At 40.1% G+C, this 19,488-nt stretch overlaps 1 protein-coding gene across 1 annotated transcript in view; it reads left to right on the top strand.

Moving 5' to 3' along the window:
• The first annotated feature begins 11,051 nt into the window (after positions 1-11,051).
• Positions 11,052-19,488, top strand: part of LOC121960479 (cadherin-10) — a 35,199-nt gene continuing 26,762 nt past the window's right edge. The window contains exons 1-2 of the mRNA XM_088072031.1: positions 11,052-11,333; positions 18,136-18,477. Coding sequence (XP_087928157.1) covers positions 18,268-18,477 — 210 coding nt within the window. The 5' untranslated portion in view covers positions 11,052-11,333; positions 18,136-18,267. The remainder of the gene's footprint in view (positions 11,334-18,135; positions 18,478-19,488) is intronic.

The raw sequence follows: 19,488 nt of genomic DNA, 5'->3' as shown, positions 1-19,488 counted from the left end.
AATAGGTTTTCCACCTATGCACACCATGCATTCAAAAAACAAAAACAAATCTACATGTCAACATTTCTTTGAGAAGTTCATCTCTTTACAGAATTGCTTTGTTGCTGAACGCCAGGTGGTAAAGTGGGATATGCTACTGCTTCTTTTAACGGCATGCATGCCTTTGTTTTCCACAAAATACCACAGGAATAGGCCTCAGAATCCATAATCATTTCATTTCATGTACTGTAACCTCTCCAACCTGTGCCATGACAACAGTTTCCATGTAATCCCCAAGGGAAAACATGAAGCATAAAAAATGAATCAAAACAGGTTGGATGGACCACAATTTCAGACTGCTGGTTCTTGTCATATTGTCATTTTGGATGTTTAGTAACTGAATGAATGAGCCCATCATATCACCATGTGTGTGTGCGCGCTGATTGTTGGTTAATCAGCACAATGGTTGTGGAGAATTACAGAATTAATTAGAAAATTAATAACCTGGAGAGGAAGAAATGTCTGTCGCTTGTCAGTGTCAAAGTCGAGGTCTTATATTCAGAGAACGGTGGGCAAACAAAAGGAAACAGCCACATGGATGATGTCAAAACCGAGGAGTGATTCGACTTCTATACAACAAATTATTGTTTGCTGAATAAAAAAAAAAGAATGGTTTTATTTATAACAGCCTCCCACCACTTATGCTGCATGCAGCTTGTCCGTGTATACTGTACAGATTTTAACAAAAAGGAATTACATAATGTAAAATCCACTCAATGAGTAATGACAAATAAAGCGATATGTGGGTCACCAAATGTAGACAGGGAGGAAAGGGGAGAACTCCAGTGTCCTCTATATTATGTATTCGCTCATGGACAAGCTCGGGCACAAAGCAGACGTACACACATGGGTAGTCATAAGCATTCTCTTTCCTGACATATAAATTGGATAACCATTTCTTTCATTATTAGACAAGCCTTGAGCAACAGAGAAAAAAGTCTTTTCTGCATTTAGTTGCAATAAAGATGAACTGAACTAAACTTCGTGAGCCCGTTGAACTCTACACGACACCTTGGTTTATCAGTTCGGTACATATGCTGACATTTAAGGTTAGATCTCTGTCTGGATAAAATCAAAACGATTCTTAAGCTTCTTTAATAGGAATACAAATATCATTCCAGAGTCACTGACTCTAAGAAAAGAGCACAGACGATAAAAATAATGGACGTAGCCACCATGATGTCACCCATTGGTTTGTGGACACCGACTCCGAGGACTCTGAGCCTCGAATTCGATATTTGGGCCATTTCCATCTTGTGATTTTGCAGCCAGAGGAGACCATTTTTGGACAAGAGGGTAGAGCTAACTTTCACACCAGCTGCTTTATTGGTTAACAATGTGCATTTCAAGTCTATTGTCAACTGCAAGAACTTAAAATACTTAAAATAGCAACAGTTGTTTTCATGAATGGGGAAATTAGCTGTTGAGAACAAAAAAGTTTTTTTTGTTAACATGTTTATTTCTGCTTATTTATTTTTATTATTTATTTATTATTTATCTCTAAAAGTTGCCATTTCAACTTCGAGGTTGACTCACTCTTGGAGTCAGCCTCCAAGAGTGAGTGTAAGAGGAACTGCAGTTTTTGGCACTTACCTTCATTTTTCGGTTCTGGGGGTTGCCATTTGGACTTTGTATTTTCTTAGAAGAAAGGGCTATCATTCACTTGCACGGACAGGGTGATATTACCTTTCACACTTAATAGTAGCCAAGTATTATTTTTTTAAGACAATGAAGAATGGACTGACAGGAGGATTTTAAAAAGTCTTGCAGCTGTAGTGCCAGAGAAGAGTGTTAACATTGACTCTGTGTCGCCTCATTGTTGAATGGTAAGTATTCAGAATTCTCACTTTTTTTCCTCCCTTCACTGAAATTTAATGGCAAAGATTGTGGTAAATAAACTAAATGTAAGGTATGGTTATGTTTAGGTAAAGCTTGTGTGTAGAGTATGTCGCAAACAACAATTGCAGGAGTGTGATGGAAAACAAACTGTGGTCTCCTGCATTAAAACTGATTTGTTTCATGCCAATCAAACATCTTTCTCCACACCCTCAATCTGCCCTGCTGCATGACAAACACATAACTCTCGGCAATGCCTATTGACGCTGTCGGTGAATGTAAATCACAAGGTGCAGAATCATCCAATATACATGTTATTCATATATAAAACATCTCAAAAAATATTGATAGGATGTTGGGCTGAGTCTTGAGTGTAGAGTTACAATGTGTGCCCTAATGGCAACAACAAAAGTATAATTTGACAAGTACTGCAAAACATATGATGTCCAATTTTTCGTGAAATGTGTCAGGGAGCTATTGATCCTATCCATCCATCTACTTTCCAGCACTTATCCAGGACTGTGCCTTGCCATCTCCCTTGCTACATCCTGTATCCCCTCTTGGAGATCCTGGTGTATTCCTGGGCTAGATAGGATTTACAATATAATCCATTCAATGTGTTCTGGGCTTTTTATAGCCTCTCTTCCCATTTGGACACCCAGGATACCTTCCAGTAGAGGATAGATGCCTGAGAACCATTTCAGCCAGTTCCATAAAAGCACAGGAGTGGCAGGTTTACCCTGAGCCCCTTACTGATCTTGTTTTCCATGACAACTAATCATGATATTATGTAATAATGCTCAACTATTCTTTTTATAAACCTTCATTTACGAAGCAAAAGAAAAAAAAGGCATGTAAAAGCCAAAACAATTTGGTTAAAATGTAAGGTTAAGGTTGGAGACTTCAAATAGAAACTGGAATTTGAAATTTGTGGAAATAAACCCAATGCCTCCAGTCCTGTGGAAAACATTTACACTCATCAGGGATTTGACATTTATTGGCAGTCCCTCACTGCAACTGGTGTATAGCAAACAATACAGCATGCAAAGGGGGGACTATCTATATATCATGTTGAAGTTTACTATCTGTGTTGCAGCACTTTGCACTCTTTTCATGGTGAATATGAGGGAGAGAGGATGGCAACAACAGCCAGACCTCCAGGAACATTAAGGTGTCAGTTTGTAACAGCGACTCAAATGCACCATGTACAGATGCTCAGAAAATACACTGTAATGTAACTCATCCTTTCTACAGCCGACTGATTGGTGATAAAAACCTTTAGGGGCACTCAGGGCACTCCACTGGGATAGTTGAGGCTGTATTTCTTTCTGAGTTTACCCTTAAGGCCGACATGTTCAAGTGTAATTTGCAACTTGTATGTTATTTGGAAGGCTGTCTCTCTGGTAACTGACAAGACTATAATCTGACAATGATGCAGGAAAGAACAGAATAATATTGGCTTTTGCCACTTGATTGAACCACTTTCATGCATCAGACTTTGGCTGCATTGAGATATAGTCAGCATTAGGTTCAACTGTTGTGCTTTTTCCATTCTAAAGATTTTCTACTAATACAACAGCATCATGCAAGAACCGCATATGAATTACTTATATAAGATATAATCATGGGAGAACCGCATATGAATTACTTATATAAGAACTAATCATGGGAGAACCGCATATGAATTACCTATATAAGAACTACTCATTGCCATCAATCAAATCAAGTTTTGTATTGGGTTATGTTGTTGTGATCGGCAAAGAAAACCTGTCTATATGCAGATTTCAGTAGCAACAGGCAAACGCTCTAACAGATCAGTGAAACATTATTATCATATTTGCCACTCATTCATACTCCCAACTCATTAAATGCCGACGCTTGATCAGTAGCCCTGCGCACACTATGATGCTCCAGGTACCCCTACAGCGGCAGTTTTGGGTGATCAGGGACATCATGGTTTTGCTTAAAGAAAGTATGCTTGTTAGTAACGTACTGCATCATCACACGAGATGCATCACATTTGTCATACCACATTCATCAGGTGACAAACGTCACTTGCGCGGAATGCTCTTTTTTGTTTTACACGAGACACAAACAGAGGTCTCCTGAGTGAAAGTCCTGAGTTTGTCTGACGAATCCACCTCCCCTTCCGCCTGCCCTATGCGAACTCTCTCGCTCCGTATACCAGTATAGACAGTTGCCTGAAATGTCACAAATGTTGCCCCACTGAGCATATTATGTGGCTGCTGAAGAGAACTTTTTATTTTTTTTACATGGGACATAAACACCAGTCGCCTGGGTTCAAGTCCCAAGTTTGTTTAACTAATCCACCTCCCCTTCAGCTTGCCCAATGCAGACTTTCTCATTTATTTTTACTGTGACAATTTCTTGAAACTTTAAAAGATGTTGCACCACCATGCACTTCATCTCGCCACAAAAGGGTGCTTCGGTATCTGGCATAACAGACACCAACCAGGCGTTGGTATTTGACAAGTGGGAGTAGGACCGGGTTGATAATTGAGTCCTTTTTACATGTGTAATGGAGCATTAGTCTCTTTAGGCTGTATTTTTTAAAATCAGCAGTGTAGAGCACAATCAGGATGTGTGGTGTAACAGCAGCACAGTTGGAAACACTGAGGAAAAATAGACTACGTAACTAGTGGGTGTTGTAGAGGCTAATATCAGCCATGACCAATCAAATCACCTCTTCCCCCTGCCTTTAAAAGCAGTACTTAAGGCTCCAACAATCTGACTCAATCTTAGTGGAGAGAATTGTCTGGAGATCTGCCACAAAGGTGTCTTCCAAGACGAAAACTAAGTCTGTGGTGGGAGGTGTAAAAATCACAAGAACGATTACAAAGCACATCAAATAAAATTTTGTTGGACACATTTGTTTACCCTGGGTCCCAGGAGATCCACTGCCCAACGCAGAGTATAACTCCATTATGAAATAGGGCAAAGAGCCAATAAAGAACTAACAGAGGACTCCACGGACAGTTCCACTGGAGGAAGACGGGCGTCTGCCAGCATTCGTCACCAGTCCATCACATCTATTTAGGATACAGCCGCCTCCACAGTTCACACTAGCATGACGCACACAAACAACTCACACTGCAACACCATAATTAATCCTGCACACACACACACACACACACACACACACACACTGAAGACTCTGCTCTGTCATTGTTTTCCTACACCTACAAATATCTCAGTAAATGTTAGACGTCACACTCGAAGGAAGAAAAAATACTTAAGAAGGAAGGGTTGGTGAGTTCTATGGATATGGATGGGGTTGTGATAAGTTATCATATGGACCATTGTTTGATTATTAAAGTCACAAGTGTTTCAGTTTCTTACAGTTGCTGCTGTAATGGACATCGATTTATCTTACAATATGGAGTTTACCTTTGAAACATGCTTCATTTTTTCATAAAGACAGACAAAAGCAACACTGAATAAAGAGATTGCACCGAGTTACAGAAGCTCAAACAGAGGTTAACGCAGACGTGATGCCACATGACTTTGGCTCTTTATACATTTTTAATCGATATCTTGGCTTGATGTCAAGACCTTCCTTAATTACAAACTGGAGGTGAGGGGTTTGAAAAAAGTGAACCTTTAACGAGGCATAGGGGATCAATTGGAAGATCTTAACATGTTTGGTAAAGGTTGGATCCAGGGGTTTGGGGGCTTTGACGATCCTAGGAACTGAAATTCAGGATGTCTTACCATTTGATGCTTTGAGTTTGCCAATCCTTTCATCAATCATTCTCTTGCAAGCCCCTCAATTCTATTGGCGCCTACTTTTCAGAGAAACATGTGGCAGAAAATGCATTAAAATAAAGAGATATTACGCAAATTGAGACTCAGCATAATTATTTCTTGAGTAATAAATGAATTATTTTCCCCAGCTGAACGCTGCACTACAAACTCTGGTAATTGCCTACGAGGGGGGAGTGGACTGTGAAATTTTTATGATAGTGGCAATTTAGTCAATAAAAGCAGATGTATCGCCTGCTGAGCACTTCCATAAGTAAGTGTTCACAGACTGAGTGAAGTGTCATCACTTTGGCTGGGACAGGAGCATCCTCGGGGCTTTTCTTGTGAAGCCATCATCCAGCACTTCCTCCTACACACCACCTCGCTCCACACGAATGTCACTGTACATTAGTGGGGATTTGTGCCCACCAGTGATGGAAGTTTTCTTCCAAAAGTAACATACAACACATTTTGAGAACTAAAATCAATTCCTGGGAGTTGCAAGTTACACAATACAGTATCTCTGCACAACATTTGTCAGTTTTATTCAATTACAAAAGCAAAAACACTCAGGGTAGAGACATGGATCCCGCATTGACTCTTAAACGTCTCCATTAACTTGGTCACTTGAACACAGATGGTTCTGGTAATCTGTGGTTTTCGGTAACGGAATGATAGAACCGTTCACATATCACATGCTCAACAAAACGACCTCTTCTGAATGGCATAAAGTAATGAGCAGGACAGTACCTCACATTCCCACTGTCACAGCAGTCCTTATTCATGCCATCTCTAGCCAGAGGCCTCTGCTCTGACAATACAGATAGTAGAAAGAAGTAAAGAGTGATATGCCTTTGAGGTTCACCTTCAGAAAAAGGGTTTTATTGAATGCAATAGAGGTATAGTCACTAATTGGAGAGCATAGTAGCAAGCAACTATAGGGTTCAAAATTAATCTATGCAACTGACTATCCATTATTACTATGGAAGCCTACAAGCACCCCAGGAAATGTTAATGCTTAAAAAAGGAAAAATACTGCAGTGTCTGTGAAGTTAGTGAAGACGGAGTGAAGTTACGCTAAAGAGGACTTGCAATTTATCGAATTGGCCCAAATTCAACTTCCCCCCCTTTTTAAGAGCCTAGGTGCAAATGGAATACTAATCAAGGAAAAAAGCTAAGATGACTTCTCTATAACCTTTGATTTAAAATAAAAAAGTATTTCTCAAGCTCCAGGCACAGCTGGTGGTCATAGAACCAAGAAAGGTTCAGTCCCTTTAACAGCCAGCATATGTCCATTAATATACGTGTAAACTGTGAAAGTGTCCTTGAGCGAGGACCCGAACCTTACCCCGTACCCTCTCACCCAGTCTTAGTTGGTCTGGGTAAGAGCTTCAGCTGCAGTAAATCTGTGAAATGTATGTAAATGAAAGTAAGTCATTATGGATCAGACTCGACGCTCCAATTCTGCCAACCTTGTGAGTTTAATTATAGAGCAATTTGAAGGAGGTGTTATGAAGAGAAGGCTACAGGTGCTGGCTTTATAGCTTTGACGTCGACAGAGACCTATTGAATGACTACTTATATTTCAGCTCATGATACGATATGCTTCATTCTTGGCTCAGATGTGACATAAGCGCCGCTCGAATGTTGTGCATTTTCGTTTTCCTGTTTTGCATCGCAATTTTTCACCTTTATTGGGAAAACTGCTGAGAAATCAACTCTGATGAGGAACCACTTCACTGTGTGTGCAATATCTAATGACGGTATAAGGTATGGTTTTTACATGCTCTGCAGATTGTAATCAGAGATAATGGGTCTGACATTCACAATATAATAACTCGGCACTGCACCATTACCAAACTTCTGAAAATGATGGAGCACTATAAAACACTTGTGGTGCTTTCTATTAAAGCAACAGTTGTGTTAAAGTATTCTAATCCAGCAGGTATTAAATGGGTGAAATTGAGCGACCCACTGCGCTTGACAACAATCAGAATCATCCACAAAAAGGCAAATGTCGCGTCATAATACTTAACTGCTTTTTTTTTGCAGATGTTATACCAATGTTACCTGTATTTTAGGAAGCAATTATCATTTGTCGGCTTAGTTCTGGCCTTGACAAAATCATTGTTTTGCCGAAAGTCAATCGTGTGTTTGTTTCAGCTTTTCCAGCAGTACACAGTTTTTACTGTAAACAATCCTTCCAGAGATGAAACCGACCCCAAAACCTCAATGCACAGCTGCACACCTGGCAGCTAAGTCTTCTCTGTAAAGGAATACTGATTCAAACTGTACAGATTTTCTTTACAGTTTGGGTTACTTTGCAAAGTGAATGGCTGACCTATGAAAGATTGACGTCTTTTCACAGTGTGAAATATCCCCGATGAACCCAAAGCAGCTTGGCTCAGTCAGTCAAAAGGCAGGTGTATGTTTTAAAGGTGCCTCCATCTAACAAATGGATTGGACCCATTTTCTAACATGCCTGTTGCTGCAATAACAACTTGAGCACCGGATACCTTTTTAACTAACCTATATACTTTCATTGATTTATCTGATTTAATCCAAAATGTAAGGGATGGTGGATGGTGTGAGACATAGCTGAATCAGCTAAGATTAGCAAATGAGTGCCAGTAGTTTTTTCAATGGGACATCGCTGCGTTTCCAGCTAGAATTGTGCCCCCAAAAGCGTTTTCTAGCAAGACATTATTACATTTCCAGCAGGGACTGAGCTACGTAAAAGGCAGTTTTCCTCTTTTCATTTGCATTACTAAACTTAAAAGGTTGGTTATTGTGTAACAAATTCACAAAAAACAAGAATGATTGGTCAAATTAAAGAGGGTGCAAATACATGTTTTAGGAGTGAAAATAACTGTAGAGACTAAATGACTCCTGACACCTCGGTATATTAAGAAAAAAAAACAATACAACACTACTGAATTGAGGATTTCTTAAATCAAGCATCACTATACATCTTACATATCACACACTGCTTGCTGTATGTCTGTCTTGGGAAATGCATGCAAAATATAAATTCATGTTTATTGATTTCAAAAATGGGGGCATTAGAACCGTGAAGATAATAAGTTATGGAAAACAAACTCACTAAATTTGGTAGATTTTATAACAGCTTAAGCTATGGGAGGGAAAAAAAAATTACCTCATTACTGCGAGAATCGAAAAGTTGTTTAAAATGAAAAAAAAAAAAACATTCAATATGATTTCAGAGGTAAATGCATGCCCTCGGAAAAAGGTCAGGACTAATGTAAAAAACATAGTATTTCTGTTGAAGCTGTGAAATTATGGCAGTGAGACTGGAAATGTAGTGCAATGTGTAAATGTGATTCAGCCTCTACCTTTTCGCAAATATTTTAGGAATCATCATGCGGCCGCTAAGTTCGGCATTAAGAGACGATTTGAATTCTCGGCGCTCAGCTAATGTGGTCTTGTCATTGCCGCACAGAGAGCTGTATCAATAACGTATCAGCAGCTGCAGTTGTTATGCCAGCACAGCAAACAGTGGGTAGACATCCGCACTTGAGCGTTCCTTTGGGAAGGGAAGGGAAATCAGAGAACTAATCAGCAGCAGCTAGGACTGTGGAGGTGAATGCAAGTGCAACAAGAAAGTGACGCTGATGGGAGCTGACAGTGAGAATTGGGAGAGGATCAGGAGACACCCTTACTTAAGGAAGCTGTTTCCTCAGCCTGGAAAACTTTGATTTAATGTAATGGAGGCATCATCAAGAGAGGAAGGAAAAAAAACAAAGGGATTCGGGAAATTAAGGCCTGTGGAATTAAGATGAGAAGATTGGAATTTTGTCTAGGAGAGAACTTCATTTCTATATTTCCCAAAACAGTTGGCTACAACGCTCGCTCTTGTTCTCTGATGTTTGCACAGAGTTGTTTGTGCTGCGTAACAACAACGTTATTAACGTCCCAGGGGTGTAGATAGCAGGTAAATTAATACTAATTCTATGCAGAGATGTACAAATTAGCCTGCTTTTTTTTCTCCCAGTGGCTTGTTAGCGAGGAACAACACACACAAATAATCACACACTCACAAGACACATCCATCCAGTTACACACGTGGGTATAAGTAAACATGACAAACCTCCCCTCCCCCCCAGTGGTACATACAAACACAGTACACAAGCCAACACGTGAAACGCAAACACACACACACACACCTACTTCTAAATCTCCCAGCGCCATAAACACAACGAGGGAGTGAATTATGAAGTGCGAGGACTTGGCTTGGTATCAGAGGGAGGCTACCTCGCCCGCTTGTTCGGATGTTAATTAGTTTGGCCTGTTTGCATTTTTATTTATCTGGGTGCAGAGAGTTTGAGCTGATAATCTATTCACACTGATATTGGGAGATAAAACTTGAGCTTGGATGAGGTTGGCCGGCAAAAGAAAAAAAATGCTGCTTTTCTTAAATTATTCATCAACGGCGGCGCTCTGAGTGGCGTCCCATGCATTTCAAAGTCACTTCAAGCGACCGTTTATCTGCTGAAGGTACATGTTGGGGACGAGGTATCGGCATCTAATAACGGATTGCTCCCTGTCCCTCTCCCCTCTCAGCATCAAACACTTATGTGATATATCACCCCCCCACTCTGTTCCCTGAATTAAACTGCTATATCACTCTCAATAGGCTCACGCTATACAGAGATGTATTGATATGCATCCAACATGGAGCATGTAATGAGAAGAGATGACGGAGTGCCTGGACTGCTTGTGCACCTGCCACATACTGCCGGCCAAGTCAGCAGGACGGAAGATGAAGATGAAAAGAAAAAAAAAAAAAAAAAAAAAGGCTGCACCCCCTTTGCCGTGAGGCTGATTTACAAGTTATGGCCTTTTTCCCCTTCATTCCACTGTCATTGAAAGAAGATTAGATGGGGCAGATTGCTTTAGACATCAAACATCATATGGTCGATCCGTCATAGCAGCCGCTTTCAGCGCAGCCTCTTATGCATTCGCAGTGTGAGGGAAAAAAATGAAAACACTCTGTCCCTTTTCCAGCGTCCACCCTCTTCTTCAGCCTCTAACCTCCCCCGTTTCTCCATTCCACAGTCAACTGATGCTCACTGGGATGTAAGGGCACTATTTTCTCCCTTGCCCCCCCCCTTCCCTTTGCTTTTCTTCCCGTTTTCTCTCTCCCTTTTCTTTATCGCCAACTTGTGAATGGCAGCCAATCAGGGGCAGAGTCGCCTCGGCTTCAGCCTCGGTGACATCCACCGCCAGAAGTGATGCACTGCTAGAGAAAGAGAGAGGAGGGGATAGAGAGGAGGAGGAGGTGGAGGGAGGAGGAGGGGGGAGGTGGAGGAGGAGGGAGAGACAGAGAAAGAGAGAGAGAGAGAGATGATAGAAAGAAAGTGTAGAGGAGGAAAAGGGAGAGAAGCCAGAGAGCGGGGAGGAGAAATGGAGCGAGGGAGGGCAGAGAGAAAGAGAGAGGCATAGAGCGAGGGAGGGAAGCAGGCTGGAGTCTCTCTCTCTTTCTCTCACACACACATACACACACACAAACACACACACTCGCATACACATTCGCACCAGCTGAGCTGTTGTCAGTCTTGGAATGTAAGCACTGCCGTGAGGAGTCAGATTCTCCACCGCTAAGCACTGCTAAGGAGTAGGAACACAGTAGCGTGCACTCAGTGACACAGATGGATGCTAAGCTGTGAAAATCAAAGGTAAGGGCTTTTTCTGATTAATGTTTAAGGATATATTTATATTTTTGTGTGCCTCCAGACTCCAGGGGATGATGTGCTTTTTTTTTTTTTTTGCACTGTGACAAAGCCAGACTAATGCAGCAGTGTGGATATCTCGGGAAAAGAAGAAGAGTTGCAACTTCAAAGAGGGTTGATAACAGCTAAATTGAGGGAACCAGGGGGGAATGGTTAGATTTGCTGTTCAATACTCTAATCTTGAATTTGTCTTTGTGATTTATTTATGTACGAGGCGGGCTTGAAAATGAAGGAAACTGAACGTGGTAGTGCTACGGTAGATTCTCTACAGTCTGTTTTTTTTTTGGAGAAATTGGAACTTTATCTCATTAAGGATGCCTGAAAAACACATTAAAAAATGCATAAATATCTTTAAAATAGATTTCAGCCGATGACACCTGTCACACAGTGAGTAACCGTACATACGTAACTTTGAGGTTGCCATGATATGTTGGGGGTCACACTGTGCTTTTCTAAAGATTAGAATTAACTTTGTCACCCAATCTAACATTCAAATAACCATCCTTGGCACCACTGGATGCACATAATTGTTGTGTAGATGCACATATGTGATAGATAAGAATGTCCCAAAGTGTGTGTGTGTGTGCATCTGTGTTTTGTGTGCACCTGTTCAAGTGGCCATGCTAAGCTCTTTTTGTGTACCCGTCTGACTCCTGAGATGCAGCGAGGGCGAAATCATGCTTGTGATGTGCTCGGGGCAGATTTGATGGAGAGGCACTGTACCATTCATATCTCTGAAAATGCACGGAGGTGTTTATCGTGGTGTTTTCGAAGCGGCGCGGCGAGAGCAGCCAACAGTGGTGCTGAGTATGTACATGTGCATATCCTCCACAAAACTTAATCCACCCCTCACTCTTCTGCTTCTCTCCAACCGCCCAGTCCTCGGGTGCACTGCCTCACACACAGACAGCTTTACAATCGGCAAAGTGATATATTAGGGTATGGCTGCGTGCACCGGGTCATCCATGTAACGCCATTACTGTTTAGTGTAAATTAGCCACTAACACGCTCCCTGAATTATTGTCAGATATGGAGTGACCTTTCAGCGTTGAAATGAAAAGAGGTGGAAATCCATTCTCCCACACAGGCACAGAGGCTCTCATGAGCATTCACACAGCTGGTTTTAAAGGACTAAACATGAATATTTATTTGTGAAAACACTGTAAAGAGCAGAAGGGAGGCCATTGGGGGATTTTCTTGACAAAACAATGGAATTAATACGGACATATTAGTGTTTTTCTTATGGTGTGGCTATGGTAGCCTGGGAATAATAGTCTTTACATAGTTGCTGGCAAAACAGATTGATTATCATTACCTCGTTAAAATGCATACACTCCTCTACAGCAATCCCACTATAAGGGATGCACATTTAAGAGTGGATTTTTATGTAACGTTTTCACTGTCAACACTCCCTTTTCAAGAAAGAAGGCCCTCCCTCCCTTTTTAAAGTAGCTTTTCAACGAGGAAGTGTGCACTGTATCACAAAATTGCTTAGAGGATTTCAAAACATGAGTAAAGCTTGCTGAGGTTTGCCAAAGACTGCAGCCAGCCGCGGCAGACTTGGGAAGGTCTAGGGCTCCACCAAGTGGAGGCTCGCACAGGTGCCGCATCCTCCGGTCCCATCACATCAACGCCCCTCATGCTAGATTTACACTCTTGTCTGTGCTGCTCTGTCAACACCGGTAAGCAATCACTGGAGCTCCTCAAACTGCCAATCCCAAAAACACGGCTTTATTGCACCCAGCTCACATGTACGGTTCGTGGTTGTCACTGCAGGGAGGCTGCATTCATTCATGAATCATGTCATTGGATGAACGGTGTGGGAGCAGATGATGGAGACTAATCATGGCAGCAGTTTTGTGACCTTGTAACCCTCCTTCACCCTCTCTCCATCTTTGTCTTTTCCTCTCCCAATTAATCTGTATGTGCTTATTTATGGTCTTCATACGATACATATGCACTTGTTGAACTCCTCAACAGCAAATCTATTATTGAAATGCCAGCAGTTTCAAATGTGATAGATATTTGTGCAGTGGATTAGAGGTTTTGTGCGGTAGATGTTTAATAAAACCTGGTTCGACATCAATTTTCTTTTGGTACTTTAGACACCTCTCACAAGCTTTTTAGCATTTTGAAACCTGAGCAAGCTGATTTCTTTCAAAAAGATTGGGACAAAGTCAATGAGCGACTTGGCGAGAAATGTCCCACAAATTGCAAGAAATAAGTAAAATGTGACAAAAAAAGGTACATTTTCTTGTAACTTTTTATTCATTTCGTATTTTTTGGGCCTTGTGCTGTTGAGTTGCTCATTGCCTTCTCACCATGTGTTTTTAGAAATGAAAGTCAATTTGTTTGTGCAGTTTGATTTTAGAGGTGTGTCCTTCCATGAGGATGTGCAGTTAACCACAAGAGTTAATGACTTAACTCCACTGGCTACTGCAGAAAAAGACATATTAACTTTGACTTAAATGGCAAACCTTAATATTTAGGAGCCTTTAGGTGAAAGTGCAATGTTACGTTTAAACCACACGAACAGGGTGGTACGCTTTCAACAATCTCAGAGCCAAAGGTTGACGAAACATGGAGACCAGATGGTCAGTTTAGGTGTTTATATTCTCCCATGTATAGAGGATTATCGATTTATTATGCATGCAAGACCTCCCGAAAAGCCTTGCCAACCAGACTTGTGCTGCACATAATTATTGTCCTACTAAAGTCAGAGAAGCCATGAAAGTGCTTAGTTGCAGAGCTCAGTTTTATGTTTTTTTTTCTTTGGTGGGGAAGCCTCGCACGTTCAATTTTGGGATGCATGTGCATACAAATTTATACAGACTAATGTGCGAGGCTGTGCTTTTTCGAGGAAGAATATCCTGATGAACAGCCAGTTTATATCTGATCAAAGATATTCTTATTCAGCAAAACAAGAATGTATAATTTTGCAGATTACAGAAATGGAGCACAGCGGAGCTCTTTGCCAGAACCAGCCTTAGCCAAGATTAAGAATAACAACCCTAGACAGCACTTTAAAAGCATATTTAACAATTTGGTCCCTTCACATCTCTGTTTTTAATGCCAAGCCATATAAGCTGTCTACAACTTAATCTAATCATAAACAACTTTTTTCCTAATAAACCCCACTATTTAATAGGCTGAATGAGTTGAGATAATTCAGCTTGAGTCTATAGGATCTGGCACTGATTCAGCATGCTCACTCATCCATTAATGGAGTGTTTGGAAGAATTCTAAAAAGACACACTGGCCCTAATGCTTAATAGGCACACCACATCAAAGATTAATATCCAGAATGCTATTAAAACCCAAGGACAGGCTGGAATGATAATTAGAAAATGCAATCACAAGCATCAGACTAGATTAATTGCAAGGCGGCGTTTCCTGATTTTCGGGAACGCACGTGTCGCAACCACACCACATTATAGACACGTACAAGAAAATAACATAAAATATGTAGCACTGATCAGCAATTTACAACATTATCTATATTTTATCTCTGCTCCTACTGAGGCAGTACTTTGACAAAATTAAAATCTAAGTACTTTGTGCTCTGGCATCAGAGAAAGAGACTGTTTAGTAAAAGTACTTATACCACATCGTAATACTCTTCTAACAAGCAAAAGTCCTGCACTGAAAAGTAAGTAAGTAAGTATATATATATATATGTATATATATAAGCATTACAAGTGAAAGTACTAACTAAAAGTTTCAGATAAAAGTAATGAATCTAAAAAAAGAAAAAAACACATTATTTCCCTCTGAAGTGTAGTGGAGTAAATGTACAAAATGGCATGTAAAGGAATGAGCTAAGTACAAGTACCCCATATTTGTGCATTATTACAGGACTTAAGTAAATGTACTTAGTTACATTCCATTTGTTCAACTCTGCATTTGGTTACTGCTGGTTTCACAGTTTTTGAGTTTTTCCTCTTTTAAAGTCCCAATGTCAGTGTTCGTCCATAACAAACTTTGATGAACTCCGTCAAAAACTTTTCTGGATACTTGAAAATTATTGCTGATGAAACAGATTCCGTTGAGTAAAACTGTCTGACTCGGAAAGAGCCGAATGAGCGATGTTTAGGTTGAGATCTCATTAGCTCACTCATTTGATTTCCTATTCAAAGGACTGCATTCATTTACATTCACTTTCATCAATGGAACCATAATGCTAATTCGCTCATAGACAGTAATGGGCCCCTTTGTTCGTGTGAATGCTTCCACTGACAGTGCAGTCCTTATTTAAGTGCTCAGGACAAAAGCAGAGGAATTGCTAAAATAGCATGTACATGTTACGCAGCCTTCCCCCGAGGTACACAGGCAGCGCTTGTCAGGATAAGTCTGGCACTCTCGCCCTCGTACGGGAACCCTGCTAAATGGGCTCATTTAGAAAGAGAGGCAAGATTTATTAGGATTAACTTCCAAAAGAGCATAAATTATGCATGCACACCCAAATTACCTATCAGGATGAGTCCTGGTGGGGACTTTTAGAGGAGGACTACCAATAACACAAAATACCGTATCACACGCACAAACCCTCACATACATGGGGATATTTTGGTGTTTTTGGCATTTCCTCACATCTGTTTAGATTTTATCCTTTAGTGAATGTCATAAAAAAATTAAGAAACATAGATCTATGGAGCTAGCCATCAGAAATGTATGCACAGATAAATTAGAGTTAAATAAATCAGTTAAAATCATGGAGAAATTGGGTCAGGGGGATGAAGAAGATTTTTAGCATACAATACATACGGTAATGAAGGAATGAAGGTCACTCTTTAGTGTTGAAATAAGGGCCACAACCAACAATTATGTTCATACTTGATTAATCTGTCGATTACTTTCAGGATTCATCAATTTAGTCTCCAAAATGCCAAAAATTTTCAAAAATGCTCATTACAATTTGACAGAGCCCAAAGTGACGGCTTCGATTTGATTTATTTTGTCCAGTCAACACAAATACTCTTCATTAACTATCAAAAAATGACAAAGAAAGGCAGCAAACTATAATATATAGAGAGGTGGATCGAGCAAATGGTCAATATTTTTGCTTGAAAAGAAAAAGACAATTTGTAGTTTGTCAAAATACTTGCTGATAAAATGTTCTTTCAACTGACTAATCGATTAATCAAGTAATCATCACAGCTCTAGTTGTGATTTAATTGAGCAAAAACAATACTAGTGATACTTCACTGTGGGGATATTTATGTATTTACTTAATTATAGTCAGTCACCAAAAACATAAAGAATGCTCATCACAATTTCCCAAAGACAAAACTGATGTCTTGAACTTGCTCTGTTTGTCCAACCAAGAGTCAAACCCCAAATGCCTTTCATCTGCAATAATAAATGACAGAGGAAGGCAGCAAACGGTCAGATTAAGAAGCTGGGGCCAGCAAATGTTTGAAGTTTTGCTTAAAAAACGACTGAAACGATTGGTCGATTATCAAAATAGCTGGCGATTAATTTCCTTAGAATTGACTCATCGATTAATCATCTAATCATTGCAGCTCTAGTTGCAATTTAATAACTAAACACATCATGAGAGGCTGCAATATTTCACTCAGGGATTTGTTGATTAAGTTGTAAGAGAGCATCAGGAGAAAACTGCACTTTAACTGGAACTATCATTTCTTTTCTTTTACTCTGGCCCTTTTTGTTCCAATTTAATGTTCAATTTGTTCATTCAAAGAATGTTGAAAACAATTTCCTTTCATTTTCTTTCAATTCAACAGCCATTTGTTGCATTTTAGAAGTGCATTGAAAGAAGCAGAATGAGAGAACTGAGTCAACTTGAATAATGTCAGTTTATCACAATAATATAGTTATCACAATGTTCAACTATTCATTTATCGCAATGATATAGTGATCGCAATATTCAATATTATTGTGTATTGTCATCACAGCCCTAAGCAGAACATAAGAATACAAACTGAGTTTCAGTGGAATATTTTTACTGTGGTGCCTCTTTTATTCATGTCAGGGGCATTCTGCTTCTGGAGATGCCTCTTCTCCGCTATTCAAATATACTCACCGGCTGTGAAGCACTGTTTACGTATCATCAGTAATGCAACTTATAATTAGTGAAGTGCTGCTCACTCTTTTACTACTCAAACACAAGGAAACAAGGAGGCATGCCAGGGAGTCGTAGCTGCAGTGATTAAACTTCATTTGGATTTGACAAATGCACTAAGATGACTGCAGTCTTTTGTTGATACATTTACATCTCAGTGGCTTTTTATTATTTCTTTCAGTCATGAATCACTACCTAAGAAGTTTGTCTAACAACTCCTGCCGCATTGCATACTTTCTTATTATTAGACTATTTAAATTTTATGAATAAAAAAATATGCTCAGATACGTTTGGGTTGAATCGCTTCAGAACGCTGTTCATTAATTTGTCTCTTTCATTCTACAGCTACTAAATGTAAATGTATTTTTTTGAGTTTACTGATCTTAGATGAATCCAATAACCGAATTAGGACTTTTAAGGTCTCCTACACTCGCACAATGCACATGTACTGATTGTATAATTAGCTGCTGCCCCGGTGAAGCACGAATTGAAAGTGAGACACGGCATACAGAAAAGAGTTTTTGTATACATAAGTGTGCCCTATTGTAGTTCGCGAGCTGACTCAGTGGCTCTTTGACCCCACTCGGATTTAGAGACTATTGTAAAGGAGATACGTAAGTGTCATGAGAGTACTTCTTAAACTAAAGTTTCCTCTTTTCACAGGGATCTAAAGGACATCAAAGAGAGGAATACAATGTCTGTTCTGTTGACACTGCCTTCCAGTGTTCATCCTATCAGAAGTCTATTACCATAATTCAGAAGTCATCCAGGACATTACACAGCTGATTGGATACCATGAAAACCAATCAGGTTCTGCTCCTCCTGATGCTCTCTGTCCTGTGGCCCAGTGCCGCCCTGCCTTTCACACCTGGGAATATTGGGAATCTGTTTGGGATGCCAGAGAGTGATGGGAGGATCCTCCAGCGGTCCAAACGTGGATGGATGTGGAATCAATTCTTTCTGCTCGAGGAATACGCAGGAAATGACCATCAATATGTCGGCAAGGTAACGTGTCCAAACACAATGTCGGCAGACTAATTATAGAAGGTTTAGCTTGTTGAAGTGGTGTTTGATGTAATTGGCTGAAGACGAATGGGCTGCCAGGAATCTGGCTGTTACAAGCGCAGTTAACTGGAGCTATCAGATACACAGAGAGCTCACATAAACGCCTCTCTTTTCCTCCACAGTTCTGCTTTTCATCACAGTTTTTTTTTGCTGAGTAAAAAGCATATTTTTATCTCTAAAGTAAAAACGAGATTGATTCCTTGCTGAGCAGATGTCATCAGTGTTAAAAGAATATCTCAGATCCCCCAAAACAATGACTTGTTTTTTTAACATTAAATATGAAGTCATTTTATTCAGACAAGCATCACAATCACTGCTCACATTCGTCAATAATGCCAAGGGTGTGTGAGTCATGAGCCGATCCAGCTGAGGCTTGCTGTTGGCGAGCCCTATTCAGCACCAGGCCTCTGAAAGAAAGACTTTTCTTTATTAAATGACCCCTTTATTGTGACACATGACAAACTAAAAGAATAAGTAGACAACAATGCCTGCTGCTCAGTAATTTAAATCAGACTTTGACAGTCTATACACTCTCACAACTATGTGTTAATTACTTTGTCAGAGCAAAGCATGTGTTTAAAACTGTTTGCAAGAGCTCCTCCTTACCATGTAACGAGGTTTGATATTGACTTTAATTGTATGGGTGACTTAAAGGGGACCTTTTGTGCTCATTTTTAGCTTCACACTTTTATTTGGGGCTTTCACTAGAACATTTTTACAGGATTCATTTTTAAAAAACACTTTGTTTTCCTCGTACTGTCTGTGCTAGAACACCTGTATTCACCATCTGGCTGAAACACTTCCATTTCGCACCTGCCTCTTTAAGCGTCCCTCCCAAAAAAGCCCATTCAGCTCTGATTGGTCGTTTTTGGGTCTCAAGTATCTTGGCGTCTGTGCACCGCAGTATCATTGCAACTGAAGAATAACGGAGTAGAAACACTTTGTAGTGTG

Source organism: Plectropomus leopardus, chromosome 21 (genome assembly GCF_026936395.1).
Source record: "Plectropomus leopardus strain MGB_pleo_1.0 chromosome 21, ASM2693639v1, whole genome shotgun sequence".
Lineage (NCBI taxonomy): Eukaryota > Metazoa > Chordata > Actinopteri > Perciformes > Serranidae > Plectropomus > Plectropomus leopardus.
The sequence above is the reverse complement of the archived record's forward strand: the minus strand, read 5'-3'. Positions and strand labels throughout refer to the sequence as shown.